A 16361-nucleotide genomic window follows, 5' to 3' on the forward strand; every position below is an offset into this window, starting at 1 on the left:
CGCACAAAATAGCAGGCAGCTACATGAATTCCTGCACGACCAATAAAACGTGGTGGTAGTCTTGCATGGATGTGATACTTGGAGCAGTTTATCTAGTGGGTTGAGGTTCATATGCATGATCATTCTCAATGGTATAGTTTTTTACTAGTGCAGACCAAGTTGACGCATGGTGCGTTGCCCTTCCTCTTTTAGATGCTGATCAATATGCTACGGATCTCTGTGGACCTAAGACCAGTGATCAAATTTGTTTTTATCGACCCCGACTTTCGTCCACTTGCAGGTTGCAGCGGCCATGCATCACTCGTTCATCTTAACCTTCTGGCAGTAGAGTTAGCCTAAATGGTTCTAGGTACCAGTATCTTGTGTGATACGATAAGATCTTATGATGTTTTTAAAAGATTAATTGACTGGTTCCCTTTGTATCCTCATGACCTCTATGGGAGGACTAGAAGGACCGATTTTGATGGTGCCTTTTTGGGAGCGGAGTGGAGGTGCTCCCTACATTTATCCAAAGGCATGGAGAGTATGGGCCCCATTTTCTGGTATGGTCATGCATTGCTTTGCTTGTGGCCCATCCGTTCCCCTTACAACGGAGGTCATTGTTATTAAAAAAATGAAGGGTAGGTCATAAGATCAGGAAAGAATTGGTCTTCTCGGTACGATTGTGGAATAATCGTGCAAAGTCCTCCAATTTAGTAGTTTACAGTTTAGCACGATGTTGTTTGGTATTAGGAGCAGTACAGTCAAGCGCATAAATCTTCATTGCCCGCTCTTTTCTTATATTATTAGGAAGCACGCTGACACCAAGTTGTGCCGAGCAGCTGTTGGAATAGGAAGTAATTCATCTCGTGCTTAGATTAGAGAACCTCGCCCATTCAGCTCATTTTCTATACCAGCTTTGCAGCCTTGGCCGTTGTTGGAGTCCCTGATCGTGGCTTGATAACAATTAATCAACCTTTGACCCGTGATTCAGAATATTTGGTTGTTTAGTGCTAGGACCTGTCCGGAAGAACTTGATAGGGAGGGTATAAATCCACTTTTGTTAAATAATTGTTTGAGCGAAAGCATTTTCATTTGGAGAGTTAGCCTAAATGGACCAGCTCCTTAAAATGGATTTCTAGAGCAGCGTGTGTGCGCTTCCATTGACTACTCTTAAAACGGGCTACTCTTGCAATTGTTCGTTAGCGAAGTTGTTCTATGTTTTCTCTTTTCGTTTCTTGTGTCTCTTGAGAAGTAAAAACTCGAATGAGCTTAAGCCAGATGGAGAAATTTCCTTGTTGGCGTACTGCTGTCTAGATTCCCATCCAAGCGTTATCGATACGTGCCCTTGGTGCGCGATTGTGGGACCTGATCGGCATTTCGTTGTCTATTGTTGATTCCTGTATTGTGAATTCTTTTTCCACCTGATGACGCCATATGCTTCTTCTTTTAGAAGAAGAAGAATCTCCTAAAGTCCAATTTGAAGTCGCGTTCCTCCAAAACCAACCCCACCCCCTCAAAAACGAAAAAGGAAGCAATTCAAAGCTAAAAAAAACAAAGAGAATTTTCCTGCGAAAGCCGGCTAGCAAGAACTTGTGTTAGGGCGACGTTTACCTTGGCTCAGTTGATGAAGGGGTGAAGAAGTGAAAAGGCTTTTCTTTTTTTCGCGGACAGTGGAGCGATTGGTGTATATGTCTCAGCATAACTTCTTTTAAAGGGAAACGAGATTGAAGTCGAAAGTGGATAAGCAAAACTGCCAAGAGAAAGAGGAGAAATTCAAGCGAAAGTGCTAGACTGCGAGATGAAGTACTTCCAAAATGCTCTGTTTTTCGATTTAGCAAAACCAACGACATAAGAGGAAAAAAAGAACGTTCGAACGAGATGCAAGACCGTAGACAACGTTGTTTGGACCGGTGCAATTAGAGGAAAAGAGAATGTTCGAGAAAGAGAGACGAGATCGTACACCGAAGTGGTTTGAGCCGTGCACCGGTCCATAATGCGGCCCAGTTAACGTGGAGCTGCTGGCTCGGCCCACTGTTACGAGGAAGAAAGACAATCAATCCCATTTGGGCCACAATCGGGAATTTGAAGGAATGGCTCAATAAATGCAGTCGCTCTCGCTCTTCCTTCGTGGTCAACTTAAAACTCGGGTTCTCGAATCGAGAGCAATTGTTCGATCTCGCTCCGACAGCGACTCGAAGTCCACTCCGCGCACAGGCTGCGAAAGTTCCGCATGGAATTCACGTACCAATAGAATAAACCGCCGTTTCACAAGACTCTTCAACTTCTCTGTCGTTTGCTAATTTCATACATGGTTTTTCCTCGTCTGGTCTGCTACAGGACGAGGATTGGGTACTCCCGATACCCACTTGAAGTAATCATTAGATTCACTTTCAAAAGAACATGAGTCAGTTGATTTCGAAACTTGATGAACAAAAAGCAATTTATTTGCAAACTTTTCGTAACGGCTCGCGCACTTCCTCGTGACAGCAATTCAAATTGTCTTGAACTTGATACAAAACGTCATGAGTATTTAGTTTGTACCATCCTATTGACTTGCTACGAAGGCCTCCGAGTAACCCGACATAAAACGCCGTAAGTACGACATTCTAATCCGTGATAATTTACGACGCTTCACACGAGATTTCGTGGTGATACAGTGTTGTAAATGTCTTCAATCAGATTCATCTAACCCCGTCGGTCTAGTATTTAATCCATCACGGACCCCCGTGTGGTGAAGAAATTCGGGGGGAGCTGTGGGAGCGCGGCAAAACCACGTGCTCGTCCTCCTTCCCATCCCAAATCGCGCGTACAGACACCATGTGAACGGGGGGGATTCCCACCCTCCCACCACCAGATCGCCGATAATTTGGACTACCGACTTCCCCAAAGAATCAAAACATGAGAAATTAGAAAACCTGCTGTTGTCCTTTTGGGGCACCTTTGTCAGATTTCGATCTCAGATACCGAAAGAAAATGAAGGCCCGTGTTGCTCGATGGGCCTCTTTTGGACCCGCGGCGACCTCTCGTTCACCTGGAGTCCTCGTAACTTTTCTCTGTCCACACCTCGCTTTACCCGTTTCGTGTTTCACTGTGCTCACTCGACGTGCCGAAGGCTGTTGGCCACTTTTGCCGCTTTACGACAACGTGAACACGCAGATCTCTCCAAGCAAAAGATTTCGTCTCGTACCAGGTCGAACGTGAAAAAAAAAAAAAAAAACACAAAGCCCTCTCTCCGTCGTTGATCAGGACTGTCCACGTAGCCTAGGCAACCCCCCGCCCCCCCTCCTCCTCTGATCGGACGAGTAGCCTGTACTGGGCCAACTCACTCACTGTCTCTCTCTCTCCCTCTCCCTCCCTTGTCTGGCTTTGTCCGAGCTGTCATGGGTCAGTCTCAAGACGGAAAAAAACGAATGGGGATATCTGATTGATTGGGGGGCCGATGTGGTCAACGTTGTTTTTTGTTTTTTTTTATAAGCAGGCTTTCCAAATTGACAGTAGGGGGTCCACCTCCTTTTGATTGCTTTTTTCTATTTCCCTCCCCTTACTTCGAAATCTCTTCTTTTCATCTTATGTTTTAAAAAAGTGGAAGCTGCAGGAAGAAAGGGAGATTTTCGAGCTGAGGGAAGGAGAAGGGACGCAATCATCGCGGATACAGGGGGTCAGAAGTTAGGTGTTGAGCGTTTGACATTTAGACCAGCAGCGGTCAACTCTCCTTCAAAGCGTTTGAATTCAGGGGGAAAGATGTGCCCAAGATGTCCGCCCCAGCCAGCTGAGCAGCCTAACCCCACATGGAAAGCAACGATAATTCCTTTCCTATTTGGTGTGTTTTCCTTTTAAAAATATCGAGCATTTTGACTTTGAGCACGATCCCTACGTTCCATTCCACCTAGGTAGAGGGTGCGTGAGCAGGAACTTGCCTTCCATCCCCCCCCGCGGTTGGTTTTGAATGTTGGGGGACTTTAGAATCTTCTTCTTTTGTTTCTAACTTGTGGATCTCCCCCAAGACCACACACAAGTGAAGAGTCAGAACTAAGACCGAGTCTAAATTGGGCAACTCTCGCTGCTATGAAACTCCAGCGATGGCCTATGCCCTTTTGATTCTTGCAAATCGGACCGCTGTTTCCCATGTTTTCTTTGTCCCTGATCTCGAAGGTTAGATGTCCCCGACGGCTCATCATGCTCCCTCTATTTGGCAACCTTTTGTTCTCATTGAGATTAACTTTATAAAAACATTCAATCACACATTACCAGTAGTAAAGATGATGCATTCACGAGTCACGACGATTATAAAAATGTTGTGAAACTTTCGTCGGTGCTGTTTGTTTTGCCCAAATAAATGCATATTTTAAAGAAAATATTTCAAGATAAATGGAAGCGTTTCTTAAAGGTATTGGTGTGTCAAACAATCTAATACGAAATACGGTAAATGTTAAAGAGGCGATGTTTCGAAAATTAAGTTACTTACCTTGCAAAAGCATTTCCGCTAAATAACACAGATATTTGTTTACAGGAGCCTAAAAATAAAGATGAAGTGAGGTATGCTTGCTAAAAGATTAGGATCTTAGGACAGGCAGTGCTGAGAACCAAAACAACAATTTTTTGTTCGGTAGCTGTTGTCTGCCGCATCCCCATTTTGAATTCCCCTGCTCCCCCCCTCCTTCCTCCTGCATATCTCTCTCTCTCTCTCTGTCTCTTTCTCAATCCCACTATAAAACCAAAACCCACTCTGCCTCTCTTTTGCCCTGCCCTTCCTCTTCACTGTTTCTCTCTGGGTGGGTGTGTATGACTTTCTCTGAAGTTTCTGGCTCACTTTCTTTTAACAGAGTGAAGTCACGCTACCCGCACAGGCCTCCAGTCTAGTCTTAACTCCCCGCCTTACTCTGTTCTTTTTGTTCCTTCTTTCCTCAAACATGCAGAGAAAAGCCATGGCTGTCGCTTCCAGGGCAACAAGAACGACGGCGACAACACCACCAACAGAGCTTCAGATCCCCAAGAGATGGAAAGACAGGGAAACCAGCCCCGAGAGAACCAAAGTCTGGGCCGAACCCTCCAAGCCCAGCAAGGCCAGCACCGGGAGAAGAGTCCCTGTTGTGTACTACCTCTCCAGGAATGGCCAGCTCGAGCAACCCCACTTCATGGAAGTCCCTCTCTCTTCCCCTGAAGGACTCTTTCTCTCGGGTAATCACCTGCTTTCTTTCTTGTTTCCTCTCACTTACCCTTTCGTTTTCGCGTTGATTGCTGATGTTATTGGAAGAGAGTCTGAGGCTCTGAGCAGGGGTGGCAGCTTTTTGCTCTTCAGTTTGTTTGTCTGCATTCACTTGGCTTTGGCAAGTGTTACCACCCCTGTTTAAACTCTCGACATTCACGAGGGAAACGCACAAATCATCGGCAATACCCACACATCCTTAAATGAAATTTTCCCTTCCGTTTGTTCATCTGTAGTTATTTTCTCAGTAATCAAACGGGATTTTCCCTCTGGTTTCGTTCAGTCCAGAAATGTGCATGATATTGATAGGGATAACACTCACAATGCCCGTTTCTCTGTTTCGTTTCTCAGATGTAATTAACCGCTTGAACCTCCTCCGCGGCAAAGGCATGGCCGCCATGTACTCCTGGTCTTCCAAACGGTTAGTTTTCTCCAGAAAATGTGCGGTGCAACGTCGATTGATCCTTTCCACAACTCCTGTTTCATTGATCCTTGTGGATTCATTACAACTTGAAATTCCTTGAAATGCAATTGCAGGAGCTACAAGAACGGCTTCGTGTGGCACGATCTGGCTGAGAACGATTTCATCTGTCCATCGCACGGCCACGAGTACGTCCTCAAAGGATCGGAGCTCCTCGAAGCTCCTTCTCCGTCGTCGTCTTCTTCGGCTGCGAGACCTCTCGAGTCGGTGTCGTTTCGCTCCCCGAAGCCGATCAACACGCCGAAATCGAGCGACGAATCAGATTTCCCGGTCATAGCTCGTCGGAGGAACCAGTCGTGGAGCTCGATCGACCTCCACGAGTACAAAGTCTACAAGACCGAGTCCAACGGCGAGTCGACGCCGAAAGCGGCGGCGGACGCGTCGACCCAGACTGATGACAAGAGAAGACGAAGACGACACGTCAAAGAGAGGGAAAGCGAGATCCGTGAGCTTCACGGAGATGGACCCGACGAAGCGGATCAGAGTCAAAGTCAGGATCCAGGTCAAAATCAGACGACGACGGAGCTGAGCAGGGACGAGATCTCACCCCCACCGTCGGATTCGAGCCCCGAGACGCTGGAAACTCTGTTGAAGGCCGACGGACGGCTGATAATAGGCTCGAGCGGAGGCAAAGAGGACGGAACGGATCGGGCGGCTGGGAACCTCACAGGTGGCAAGATCAGGGCGTCCTCGGTGCTGATGCAGCTGATATCGTGCGGCTCGCTCTCGTTCAAGGACTGCGGAGCAACGTACATAAAAGATCAAGGGCTGTCGCTGATCGGGCACCACAAGACGAGATTGCCCCGCGGAGCAGGGGATAGCAGCAGCAGCAAGCAGGCTCAGGCTGGGGCTTCGAGGAAAATTCCGAACTCTGCGGGGGTAAGATTGGAAGATAAGGAGTACTTCAGCGGCAGCTTGATCGAGACCAAGAAGAAAGAGGAGGTTGGGGTAGCCCCAACGCTGAAGAGATCGTCTTCTTACAATGCCGATCGGTGAGGAGCGACCGCCGACCACCCTCTCCTGTTCATATTTTAATCTTTTCTTTCTTCCTTCCTCTTCTACTTTGAGCAAATTCAACTAGAATTACAGCTTTAGGCATTTTGGTCAGGCCCTCTTTTTTATCTTTTTTGTCATGTGTACGTAGCTTCAGTTGTTGTAACGTTATTTTTAGGGTCGATGTAACTTTTCGGAACTGCATAAGTAAACACCCTTTTGGAAATTCTGTCGATTTCGGCTTTCGTTTTCACATGGTGCTTCAATTGTTCATCGGAAGTCTTAAAATTTATCACGAACGTGCAATCGAGTCTTAATCTTTCAAATACTGTAATAAAAAATATGACTTGATTTGACTGCCTTGATCATTTTCAAGATTTAATTGCATTCTCGAAAACTTTAGAAATCAAACTAATTCTATGATTCAATTGCATTATTTGAATGTTTTAGGATTCAATTATATTATTATAATAAGTTTTAGGGCTTTCAACGTAATTATCTTTATTTGTTTTCAGATGAATTTTGTTCACGGGAAGTTTTAAGCATTTCAGGATATTAGCCGATGTATCTTTTCATTGTCTGGAGTTTGGCTTGTTCCTTAGTCAGCATTAGGCAAGAGAGCCGGTAAGAATGATCCGAGGCCTGCACTGTGCAGTCACGATGGTTTTGGAGCGAGTGGCTCCTTTTCGCACTTAATTGGGTTAATGTTATGGGGAGGAGTGACACTTTTGTCCTGGACTCGAATCGTTTGGATGGTAAGATTCGTACTAGGATTTCCCATCGTGCCAGCTATATCATTAGCTTTTATTATTGCATTTTGCCGATCTTGGACTCAGAATGTACATGTACTGGTGTCTGGGTGCGTTAGTGCCGTCACATTACATTTTACCTTCTCGACTTTGTCTTTTGCAACAAGATTTAAGAGGGCCAATGAATGATGGCCGTCCCTCTTCAATGACGCGGAGCGGAGATCTCATGTTCCTCGCTTGCTGCTCCATGTGTGATCCAGAACCAGAAGTCTGACATTTTGCTTTAACTTGGGTTTACGTCTTAGTTGATATCCTTCATCTCCTACTTCATTCTCGACTGACTATCCGAATGATATTCTCATGTATGTTGAAGTTACATGCCCTTTAAAACTTCCGATCGATGGGGATTTAATGAAAGCCGAAAAGGGATCAAATGAAAGTCGAGCGAGAAATATGCTTATATCCGCAACTACAACAAAAAAGAAGCCAAAAGCAAGAGAGTTTGGATTTAAGGAAAGCGAAAACCGATAAAATCACATAAATGTGCATAGATCTCGTAATAACGCAAATAAAGAGATGAAGGACGTCTTGGTGAATGATACACGAACAATCTTGAGCGTAAAATCCATACAAAAGTACCAAGCGAAAACGAAGAGAGGGGAATGTAACCCAAGAAACCTAGGCGAAATTTAAGGGTTGACTTGCGCATTGCAATTTGCGAGGCACGGCGGGCGAAGCAGGCTCGTGTACTGAGGAGCAAAACTTGGTGACGGGTGTCAATGTGATGGAATCTGAGAAAGAAAAGCCTCTCTCTCTCTCTCTTGAAGGCTGTCTTTACTTGTCCTTTTCACCTTGTAAGCTTTTTGGTTACCGTCTATCATTGCTCTTTCCGTACCTTAGTTTTTGGCGTTTAGTTTCGTTACATTACCTCTCTAATCAAATACCATCAAAGCTTTTGATGATTTGACTTTGCAACGTGGGGGCGTCTAGGGTTTATCATCGCCCTTTTGACTTTCTTATGGGTTTTGGGCACTCACGTGCGAGGTCCAAGAAAACAAAGAATAGGGGGAGAATGCTGTGTTCATTTCCATGTATAGTGCCTGAATCGAGGAAGAGTAGCTTGGAGATGGGTGAAGGTTCATCCTCCCCAGAGAAACTGAGTTTCCATGGTAATTTTGAGTATCAAGATATCGTCTATCTCTTCAAGGACAATGAATTGCGCTCATCTCGCATGGAGTTAAGTTTTATGAGGATCGAGAAAAGGCTTTGATTGTAATAATCCTCCTGGCTGTGGTATCACGGTTGAAATGACCTATTGATACACATTATACACTCTTTTGAAATAAGAATCGTTTGATCGCTTTTTGTGACTTTGATTGGACGAGTCGCCCAATGACTTGGCGATTAGGTACTTGTCACCCTGGCGATGCTTAATATTGCATTGCAGTAACTAACCGATACTAGTGAACTGATTTATTTGTGAAACATGAATTGGCCCAAATTGGCAAGGGTAATTGCCACGGATTAGATGAGTTTTGTGAAGATTTACCGAGGAAAGCTTTTGATCTGGAACCCGGACACGATCAACAAATTTGTAGGATCGAGAATCAAATGTGTGGCTGTTCGGCCTTGGTGTCGGTTTTTTAACAGGTGCCGTTACTTTTTTTGTGTATCGTGTTGTCGAATATTTGGTGGTTGATGATACCGACCAAGTGGGATGGAGGAATGCAAACATCCCTTTGTTCCTTAAGTACTGTTCTTTTAAGCAAGTAAATGCCAAGTTCACTCTACCCATTTTCATTCCTTAAGTGCTTTCTTAACCCACTTTTATTCATTAATCCTAACATAATTAGTTTTAGAAATGCACAAGTATTGAGAAAAATGGAAAGATCATGCGATTTTTTGTTTTTGTTGAGTATCTGTGATTGATTTCCTGAACGTTTTCTTAAAGTATTTGTGGAAGCTTTTACTTACTGACTTATGGACATGGCTTATGGAATGTATTGCTCGATGAACTGAACTTTCTACGTCTTTTGTTTCGCCAATCCTTGCGAATGCTCCTTTTCCTCGCAGAATGTCTGCAATTAAGCGAGTGCTTCGAGTGGGGATTATGGCGGAGAATAGTCCCGCAAGGTTTCGAGCGCATTCAACACGGAGCTCATTGGAGCACCAGAAGAAGACTTAGTCTGCTCTGGTGATTTGCATTTTGCCCTTGAATCTCCGTGTTCTCATTGATGGGTTTTTCATGAAGTCCTTAAATCTCATGTTTGTTTAGAAAGTGTCATAACATGGTTTCTCATTTTTGTCATTCAACTTCACTATATAGATCAAAAGTGGCCTGACAACTGATCAATCGATAGGGATCATGGAAACTTAGAAACTATAGTGGATTTGGATACTAGTTTCACGGACATGGCTCAATCGTTGGTCTCTAAGGCGGAAATTTAGCCAGTCAAATTCTGCCCTTTTTAATGTAGGTCTTGTCTAATTTCTTGCATAACAACTGTTTGTGTGTTTTTGTAGACTATTGGGACAACCGAGTTGCCTTATACACTCCACGAACTAACAAAGCATATCAAAATTGGTCAAGATCGGTTTACATTTATCGTCAGCAAGTTGGACATTTGTGACCTCCATATATCGAGGTGAGGGGGAGTATTAGGGAAGATTTGCCGAAGATTACTTATACTCTTTTTAATATTTGGCGGTATTCTTCCTTTTCTTATTTTGCTAAGCAATACCTCGGACAAAATATATGCACCGTGCTATGAGCAATGGAAACAAATTCATCGCATGTTGTACTAAGTTTAAATCTTTTATAGCCCCTATTTCCATGTCTCCCCATTATATATATTTCTATACTTTAGGCTCGAGCCAAAATCCAGCCTACAAGTGAGGCGGAGTGTCACGTGTATGACAATTGACATGTAACGCATGTTTGGAATATACATCTTGCTCCATCTGAATTTTGTGGACGTATTTAGACTTTCTTAAAATTCGAAACATGTGATAATTTCACGTATATTTATATGTGTATGTATACGAAAATTAAAATTTTATAAAGTAGTTTTTGGCGTAAAAGGGAAAAAGTACCTTTTCCTTTTGTCGAACTATATTATTGTTAGTCTAAATTTTATTGGAGAAATCCATGTTACGGCGGAGATCATACATTCCAATTTCCAAGTGCAATAGCGGGAGTTGGGGACTCGGCCCAGGTCCACCACCTAAGAAATTAGTTTCGTCACAAGTCGGTGCACGGCGGCCCAACCATGTCCTTTGGACGTTTGACCCCCGGCCTCCCATCGAGTACTAGTCACCTGAATCTTTCAATTCCAGTGCAATCTCTCGGCATACATACATACACACACACACACATGATTATCATTCATATTTTCAGTTTTTTAAAGGTAGATTGAAAATGAAATCACGTATTGGTTCGGTGTACTTCATACTTTATACCAATAATCGTGATTTGGATCGGATTTAACGTTATATGAATAGCCGATACAACGTTTCGAGTTAGCTTTAATTGAATAGCTCTTTCACTGCCTCGAAAGGCACCTTTAATTCTTAAAAATGAGTAAACTCAGCAAAAGGATGTAAATGAACTAATTTCATCAAGTCTAATAGCTGACAGTTTTGTAATGCTTAAGAAGTTGATCAGGCAGGTATAATTTTTCAATTTTCTTTTTCTAGGAGTAACCTGCAAAAGTGCGTCTGTCAAACAGTACCTCATCCTTGTTTTGTTCAATTTTAGAAATTTGTGGGGGCACATAATCGGAGAACTTTCCTAATAAATTTGAAGAATATACAATGATATTCGGCATATAAATTAGAGAAAATTTCAAATAAAAACTCGAAATGCTTTTATTTTCTCAAATAAAATCCTGAAGTGGATCATGTTTCAAAAATTTTCTAAATTATTTTGAGCTGTCAACTCATCTCTCTCTCCCTACAAATTAGGGTTGTCGGTTGAGTATCCAAGTCTTTGACATTTGTCAATTCTGTTCCACAAAGGTACGCTGTACCAGCCTCCGACCATCTTCACTTGTATCTTACGCAAACATTTTGAACTTAGGAAACCTCCTTATCCTGCTCTTTAGGCTTCTCTTTCTGCGAAACTGCTGGGAGTTGTTGCCTCTTTCCTGAAGCTACCGTAAGAAAAGTTAGGACGACGCTTCGGCTGGCCCAAATATAAGTCCAGCGTTCTTTTCCATCTGCAACTTGTCCAGCACGACACGGTCGTGGATGCAAAAAGTGCAGAGTGCGCGTTATTGCCAAAGGTAGTCTCCCATACAATAGAAAACGTACGTTTCTACGCAGCATGTTCGACAATAACTAAAACATACGGACCGCATGTTATCGGAAGTCGACTTGCTCCAGATAATTGAGATCGGTTCGATAAGATCTTGGACTTGGACATTTAACAAAACGGTTTGGGGTCTCAGCAGAAGCAACTTGCTTGGCATGAACCAATTGGTATGAACACCACACCAAGGGCCTAGCGACGAAAAGGAACACTAAAGAAAACACGGGCGTGAGTGTCAGCGAAAGGAGGCGTTCTTGGGATCGCCTCGAAGTGGGCGCCTTCACAACTATCTAAATCTCATGTTTTAGGACAACACCCAACGTGTTTTGAACGATTCTACGGGTCTCGTTTCTGTGGATCAGACGTGCGGCCGAAAGAGCAGCAAATGCTCTTGCCAAATGGGCACTCCGGGTGGCTCTTTCTACACTTTGCTTGTAATTTTCCTGTCCCCATCTTTTGTTGCTGATGTAAATTCTCATGTTATTCATAATTCAATCCCTTATCAACCCCTCGCCGCCCCCCCAGGGATTTGTCTTTCGTGATCAATGGGCCGGCTTAAGAGTTGGGCTAATAGGTCGGGCCTAATTGTTGCCCAAGTTTACCTGCGATAAAATATTTATGTAGGCATTGGGCCATGAGACTCATGATCAGGTCTACTTGTGAAATAACTCCATGTATGAATGTCAAATCGAGATTTGATTATATTAATGTAAGAGATAGATCGTGGGTTAGTTAGGCTCATCTACTGACCGGTCCCTAATTTCATTTGCCCATCCACACATTTGAATCAAGCTTGGACGATAATTCATCATTTCACATTCAGAAGAACGCCAGAAAGCGAGATCCTTATGAAAAGAACATATGCCTTTACACGAGGAAGGCCAAATGAGTGTAGCGCATGGCCAAAGTAGAGAATAGTTCAAGTCTTGAAGGGTGGGTGTTGGCCGGCGCTCCCAACAAGCGCATACCTAAGGTCGGTCAGCCATTTTCTTGAAGTTACGCGCAGAAGAACAGTCTCTGCAAAAAAAAAAAAAAAACAGAGAGAGAGAGAGAGAGAGAGAGAGTTTCCTTTCCTCATAAGTCGGGACTCGATATACTGGAGAAAGTATCAATAGTTTAGACAAGTTTAATCCACGTGGGCTAAAGGATAGTACAATATAATTTTTGAGGAGGTATAAAGTGAGTGCGGCAGTGGGAAAACCAAAAAAAAAAAAAAATGCTCGAAGGCGGTTGGGCAGTTGGGGAAGAAGTTTCGCTGCCCGAATCCATTCGACCAGACAACGAGGAGAAGTAATTATAACCGCGTTTCCAACGACGAGGCCAATCTAACCATTGAAAATGAAAAGAATAAACGACAAGACCTAGAAGAAAGGACCACAAAATGAGGAACCACCACAAACATTCCTCGGTTAAGTTTCCTGAGCTCAGTCGCTTGTGGAAAGTGTTGGGTAAGTGAGACAAACAAATGTATTTTATGCGTCGCATATCAAAATTCAAAATAAAAGCGCGTTCATCGCTTCCGTGAAGTTGGGGGTTTAATTGGTTGAATCATACCATATCGGCAACACCCGTGATACCGTTGGTAAATTAGATTTTTTTGTTTGTAAATGTCCGAAAGGATTGGCTAAGTAAATAAGCGCTTTATTCTTTATTGCCTTTATTATGCTTAGTTTAGATGCGGTGAATGTATAATTCAATTTCCAGCTCACCCGTTGAGAATAATGTAGAAGGTCGCGCCTACGCCCGGCACCACACTAGACACACAAGCCTAGTTTGTATTTTCAGTATAGGACCTGAATGTGGCTGCCGAAAAAAAAGAAAAAAATAAGAAAGGCCAATTAGTTTAGCACTTCTGGAAAATCTTTAGCATCACTTTAGACAATGCAGCTTTCTCACCTCCCTAGCCTAAATCTAGTCTAATAGCTAAATCCCATTTGCAATAGGATTTTTTCTATGTACAGTGCGTGTGTTACTACATTAACTTGTGCGTTGAAGATGTATTTGGGAATCAAGAGTTAGAGGTCCTCCAAATGATACGAGGAAGGCAAATTGAGAACTTCCTCTAGACGCAAGAACAAGGAAGAATTCCACATAAACGATGTTGAAGAAGCTACGCGATTGGATAGGTGTGTTGACATCGTGCTCTACTGCTCATGGCTAAATTGTCTGTCTCTCGATGTTCGCACAACTAGATTGGAGAGTTGCGGACTTCTAACGGGTTTTCAATAATCTAACCGATGCTTTATGTTCAACAATTATGAGTCATGCAACTGTACTGCTTCAATATTGTCGATCGAATCAAATTATAAGGCGGTGATTTTTTCTTCAATGAAGCGAACTTGAACATTAAGACAAAATTCTCAATATATAGTCTTATTTATTGTAATTATGAATTTCACTACATGTAATTTTTATGTTGAGAAAGGGCTCGGGCTAACCATGTCGGCACCGACACGTGGGCCAGTGCGGGTGACCAGTCGTATTTGTGCCTCGCTGCCATATGTAAATAACCTATTCGATGCCAAATTATGTACATCGGTGGAGATTTTTCTTTTTCTTTTTTCTTTCTTTTTCCTTTCGGTCAGATTCATCAATGGAGATTAATCGGAGTTGAAGGATCTCGGATACGTTTGAATGAGCTGCAGATGAACCTTGCATTCAATTATAGACCACTAATTTCAAGGGTGTTCATTCAACAAGTGAGGTGACGTCACGGCAGACGCTCCACGGTTTCCTCTATTACATCGCTTCGCCACGCTGCTGACGTGTTACGTTTATGACGGCAGGCTCCCAGGGCTTTGTCAAATCCTTCCGAGGCGACGCGTTGCCCACGTTCTTTCATAGCGCGTGAGCGCACCTTCCCAGTACCCACCCTCGTATCGACGGCCTTTTGGGAATTCAGCTACTTCACGAGCTTTTTGGACCGAGTAAGAATTGCGGAGCCGGTTCTCAGAAGTTTGATATACCCGTGTTCTTTGGTTTTGGCCTCGGATGCCATCAATTCTGGCGAACCCTCCTCCTACTTTCTCCACGTCCTTCCAGAATATGTTGCTTTGTATTCCTAATTGTGTTATTACGGAACTTAATTGTCCGATCACGTTCAAGAAAGCAGATTACTTCGACATATTTTAATATTAAATTACGCATTCATTCAATAACTTAAGTTTCTCGAACAGCCGGCAAAGACCTTACAAGATTTTACAAGGTCCCCGTTTCAAATCTTTCTCCTTAATAAATATTTTTCATGGTTAGCTTTAGATCACAGTCCAACCCACGTGTGAAAAAAAAAAAGGGTATTGTAATATGTAAATATTAAATCGTGTTTTATCTCAAAATTAAAGGTTTTTTGAACGGATAAAATTGCCACCACCACTCTATACGCGAGTCAAGCCCCATATTTCTCAGTATTTTGCAACGTCAATTTATCTTATCTATTAGAATGAGTCTAGCCATTGCGAGAACTTTATCATTCATTAATTCGATCGGAAACATGGGATAACTTGAAATCTACCTTGTGTTAAGATTTTTGGGGAGCATAAGATTGGAAGTTTGGAACAATCGTTCACATCATAATTTCTTCCCGTTGTTTTGAGCTTTTAAACCTTTCTTCTGTTCCTTTTTATTTTTATTTTTTCCAATACTTGGGCTGCAAGTTGACCATCGAAGTCTTTACATTTGTCAAATTTGTTCGACAAAGGCAAGCTGTACCGGCCTAGGACCATATTCACGTGTATCTAACACAAACATTGAGCTCAAGAAACCTCGTTATCCTATCCTTTAGGCTTCTCTTTCTGCGAAACTGCCGTGAGTTATTGCCCTTTCCTAAAGCTACATAAGAAAAGTTAGGCTCAACGTTTCGACAGGTCCCAGGATATATCCAGAGAAAAACCCGTTCTTTTCCACCAAGAACCTGTGGAACACAATTTGGATGCAAATTTGCAAAGTGCGCGTTACTCCCAAGCTTTTAAAACAGTTGGCGATAGTCTCACAAAATCTCACATGACATTAGAGCGGGATGCCCCGAGTTCATATATTTCCAGGCTCCTGTTTGTCCTCTCAAGAAAATATTTTCACGCTTAGTATTAGACCAAAAGATCAGACTAAGTGTGAGAAAAGTAATAAAATAACTCAATATTAAATTGCGTTTTCATCTAGTGGTTTGAATTTTTAGAATAATTGGCAATGACCGCCCAAATTTTCACAAAGAGCAAGTTGAAGGTTAGGTGTTAGGCGGCGCTCTCGGTGCATGGAAAGGTCGGTCAACCATTTTCTTGAAGAACAGTCTCCTGAGAAACAAAACACAGAGTGTTTCCTTTCCTCTTAACTTCTTAAGTGGGGACTCAATAAAAGAAGAAAACGTTATAGGGACCGTCGCAACGCATTGCAAACGTGCGACCAGAACTTACGAAAACAAAAAGCAATAAGCGACTTACAACGCATTATGGTCTCATGTACAGATTTGAGGGATTCCATCTGGTTGGGTTGTCCACAAAGCATTCGCGTGCACCAACTTTCCATTCTATTATTCTGTTCTTCCGCTCCTCAAAAACTAATGGCTGGGAAATGGGAATGCGCTGTCACGAGCAACGAGCCACGATTTGATATTTGGATGCGGGACCCGTGTCATCGATACTTCGGACA

The 16361-nt window shown here is 43.0% G+C and overlaps 2 protein-coding genes across 4 annotated transcripts in view; both read left to right on the forward strand.

The window, feature by feature from the left end:
• Positions 1-4604: 4604 nt before the first annotated feature.
• The window catches only part of LOC115745945 (THO complex subunit 4A), a 28345-nt gene continuing 16588 nt past the window's right edge, over positions 4605-16361 (forward strand). Inside the window, exon 1 of the mRNA XM_030681589.2 lies at positions 4605-4669. The gene's annotated coding sequence lies outside the window, so the exon portion shown is untranslated. The remainder of the gene's footprint in view (positions 4670-16361) is intronic.
• LOC115745938 (protein SOSEKI 5) lies at positions 4622-6905 on the forward strand. Of its 3 annotated transcripts, none has more exons than XM_030681577.2 (4): positions 4622-4754; positions 4899-5160; positions 5540-5609; positions 5726-6905. In XM_030681577.2, the coding sequence occupies exons 2-4, from the start codon at positions 4908-4910 to the stop codon at positions 6663-6665; spliced, it is 1263 nt and encodes a 420-aa protein (XP_030537437.1). In that variant the 5' UTR covers positions 4622-4754; positions 4899-4907; the 3' UTR covers positions 6666-6905. The 3 variants fall into 3 exon arrangements, with proteins under 3 accessions (XP_030537437.1, XP_048136373.1, XP_030537435.1); XM_048280416.1 differs by having other exon boundaries at positions 4667-4758; XM_030681575.2 differs by lacking the exon at positions 4622-4754 and having other exon boundaries at positions 4765-5160.

The sequence above is a fragment of the Rhodamnia argentea genome, chromosome 6 (genome assembly GCF_020921035.1).
Source record: "Rhodamnia argentea isolate NSW1041297 chromosome 6, ASM2092103v1, whole genome shotgun sequence".
In the NCBI taxonomy this organism is placed as follows: Eukaryota; Viridiplantae; Streptophyta; class Magnoliopsida; order Myrtales; family Myrtaceae; genus Rhodamnia; species Rhodamnia argentea.

Bases quoted from the DNA above. Each gene is read 5' to 3' on its own strand.
- LOC115745938 (XM_030681575.2), top strand. From the start codon at position 4,893: ATGCAGAGAAAAGCCATGGCTGTCGCTTCCAGGGCAACAAGAACGACG. The intron at 5,161-5,539 runs GTAATCACCTGC...TTCGTTTCTCAG, and splicing joins TGAAGGACTCTTTCTCTCGG to ATGTAATTAACCGCTTGAAC. The intron at 5,610-5,725 runs GTTAGTTTTCTC...ATGCAATTGCAG, and splicing joins TACTCCTGGTCTTCCAAACG to GAGCTACAAGAACGGCTTCG.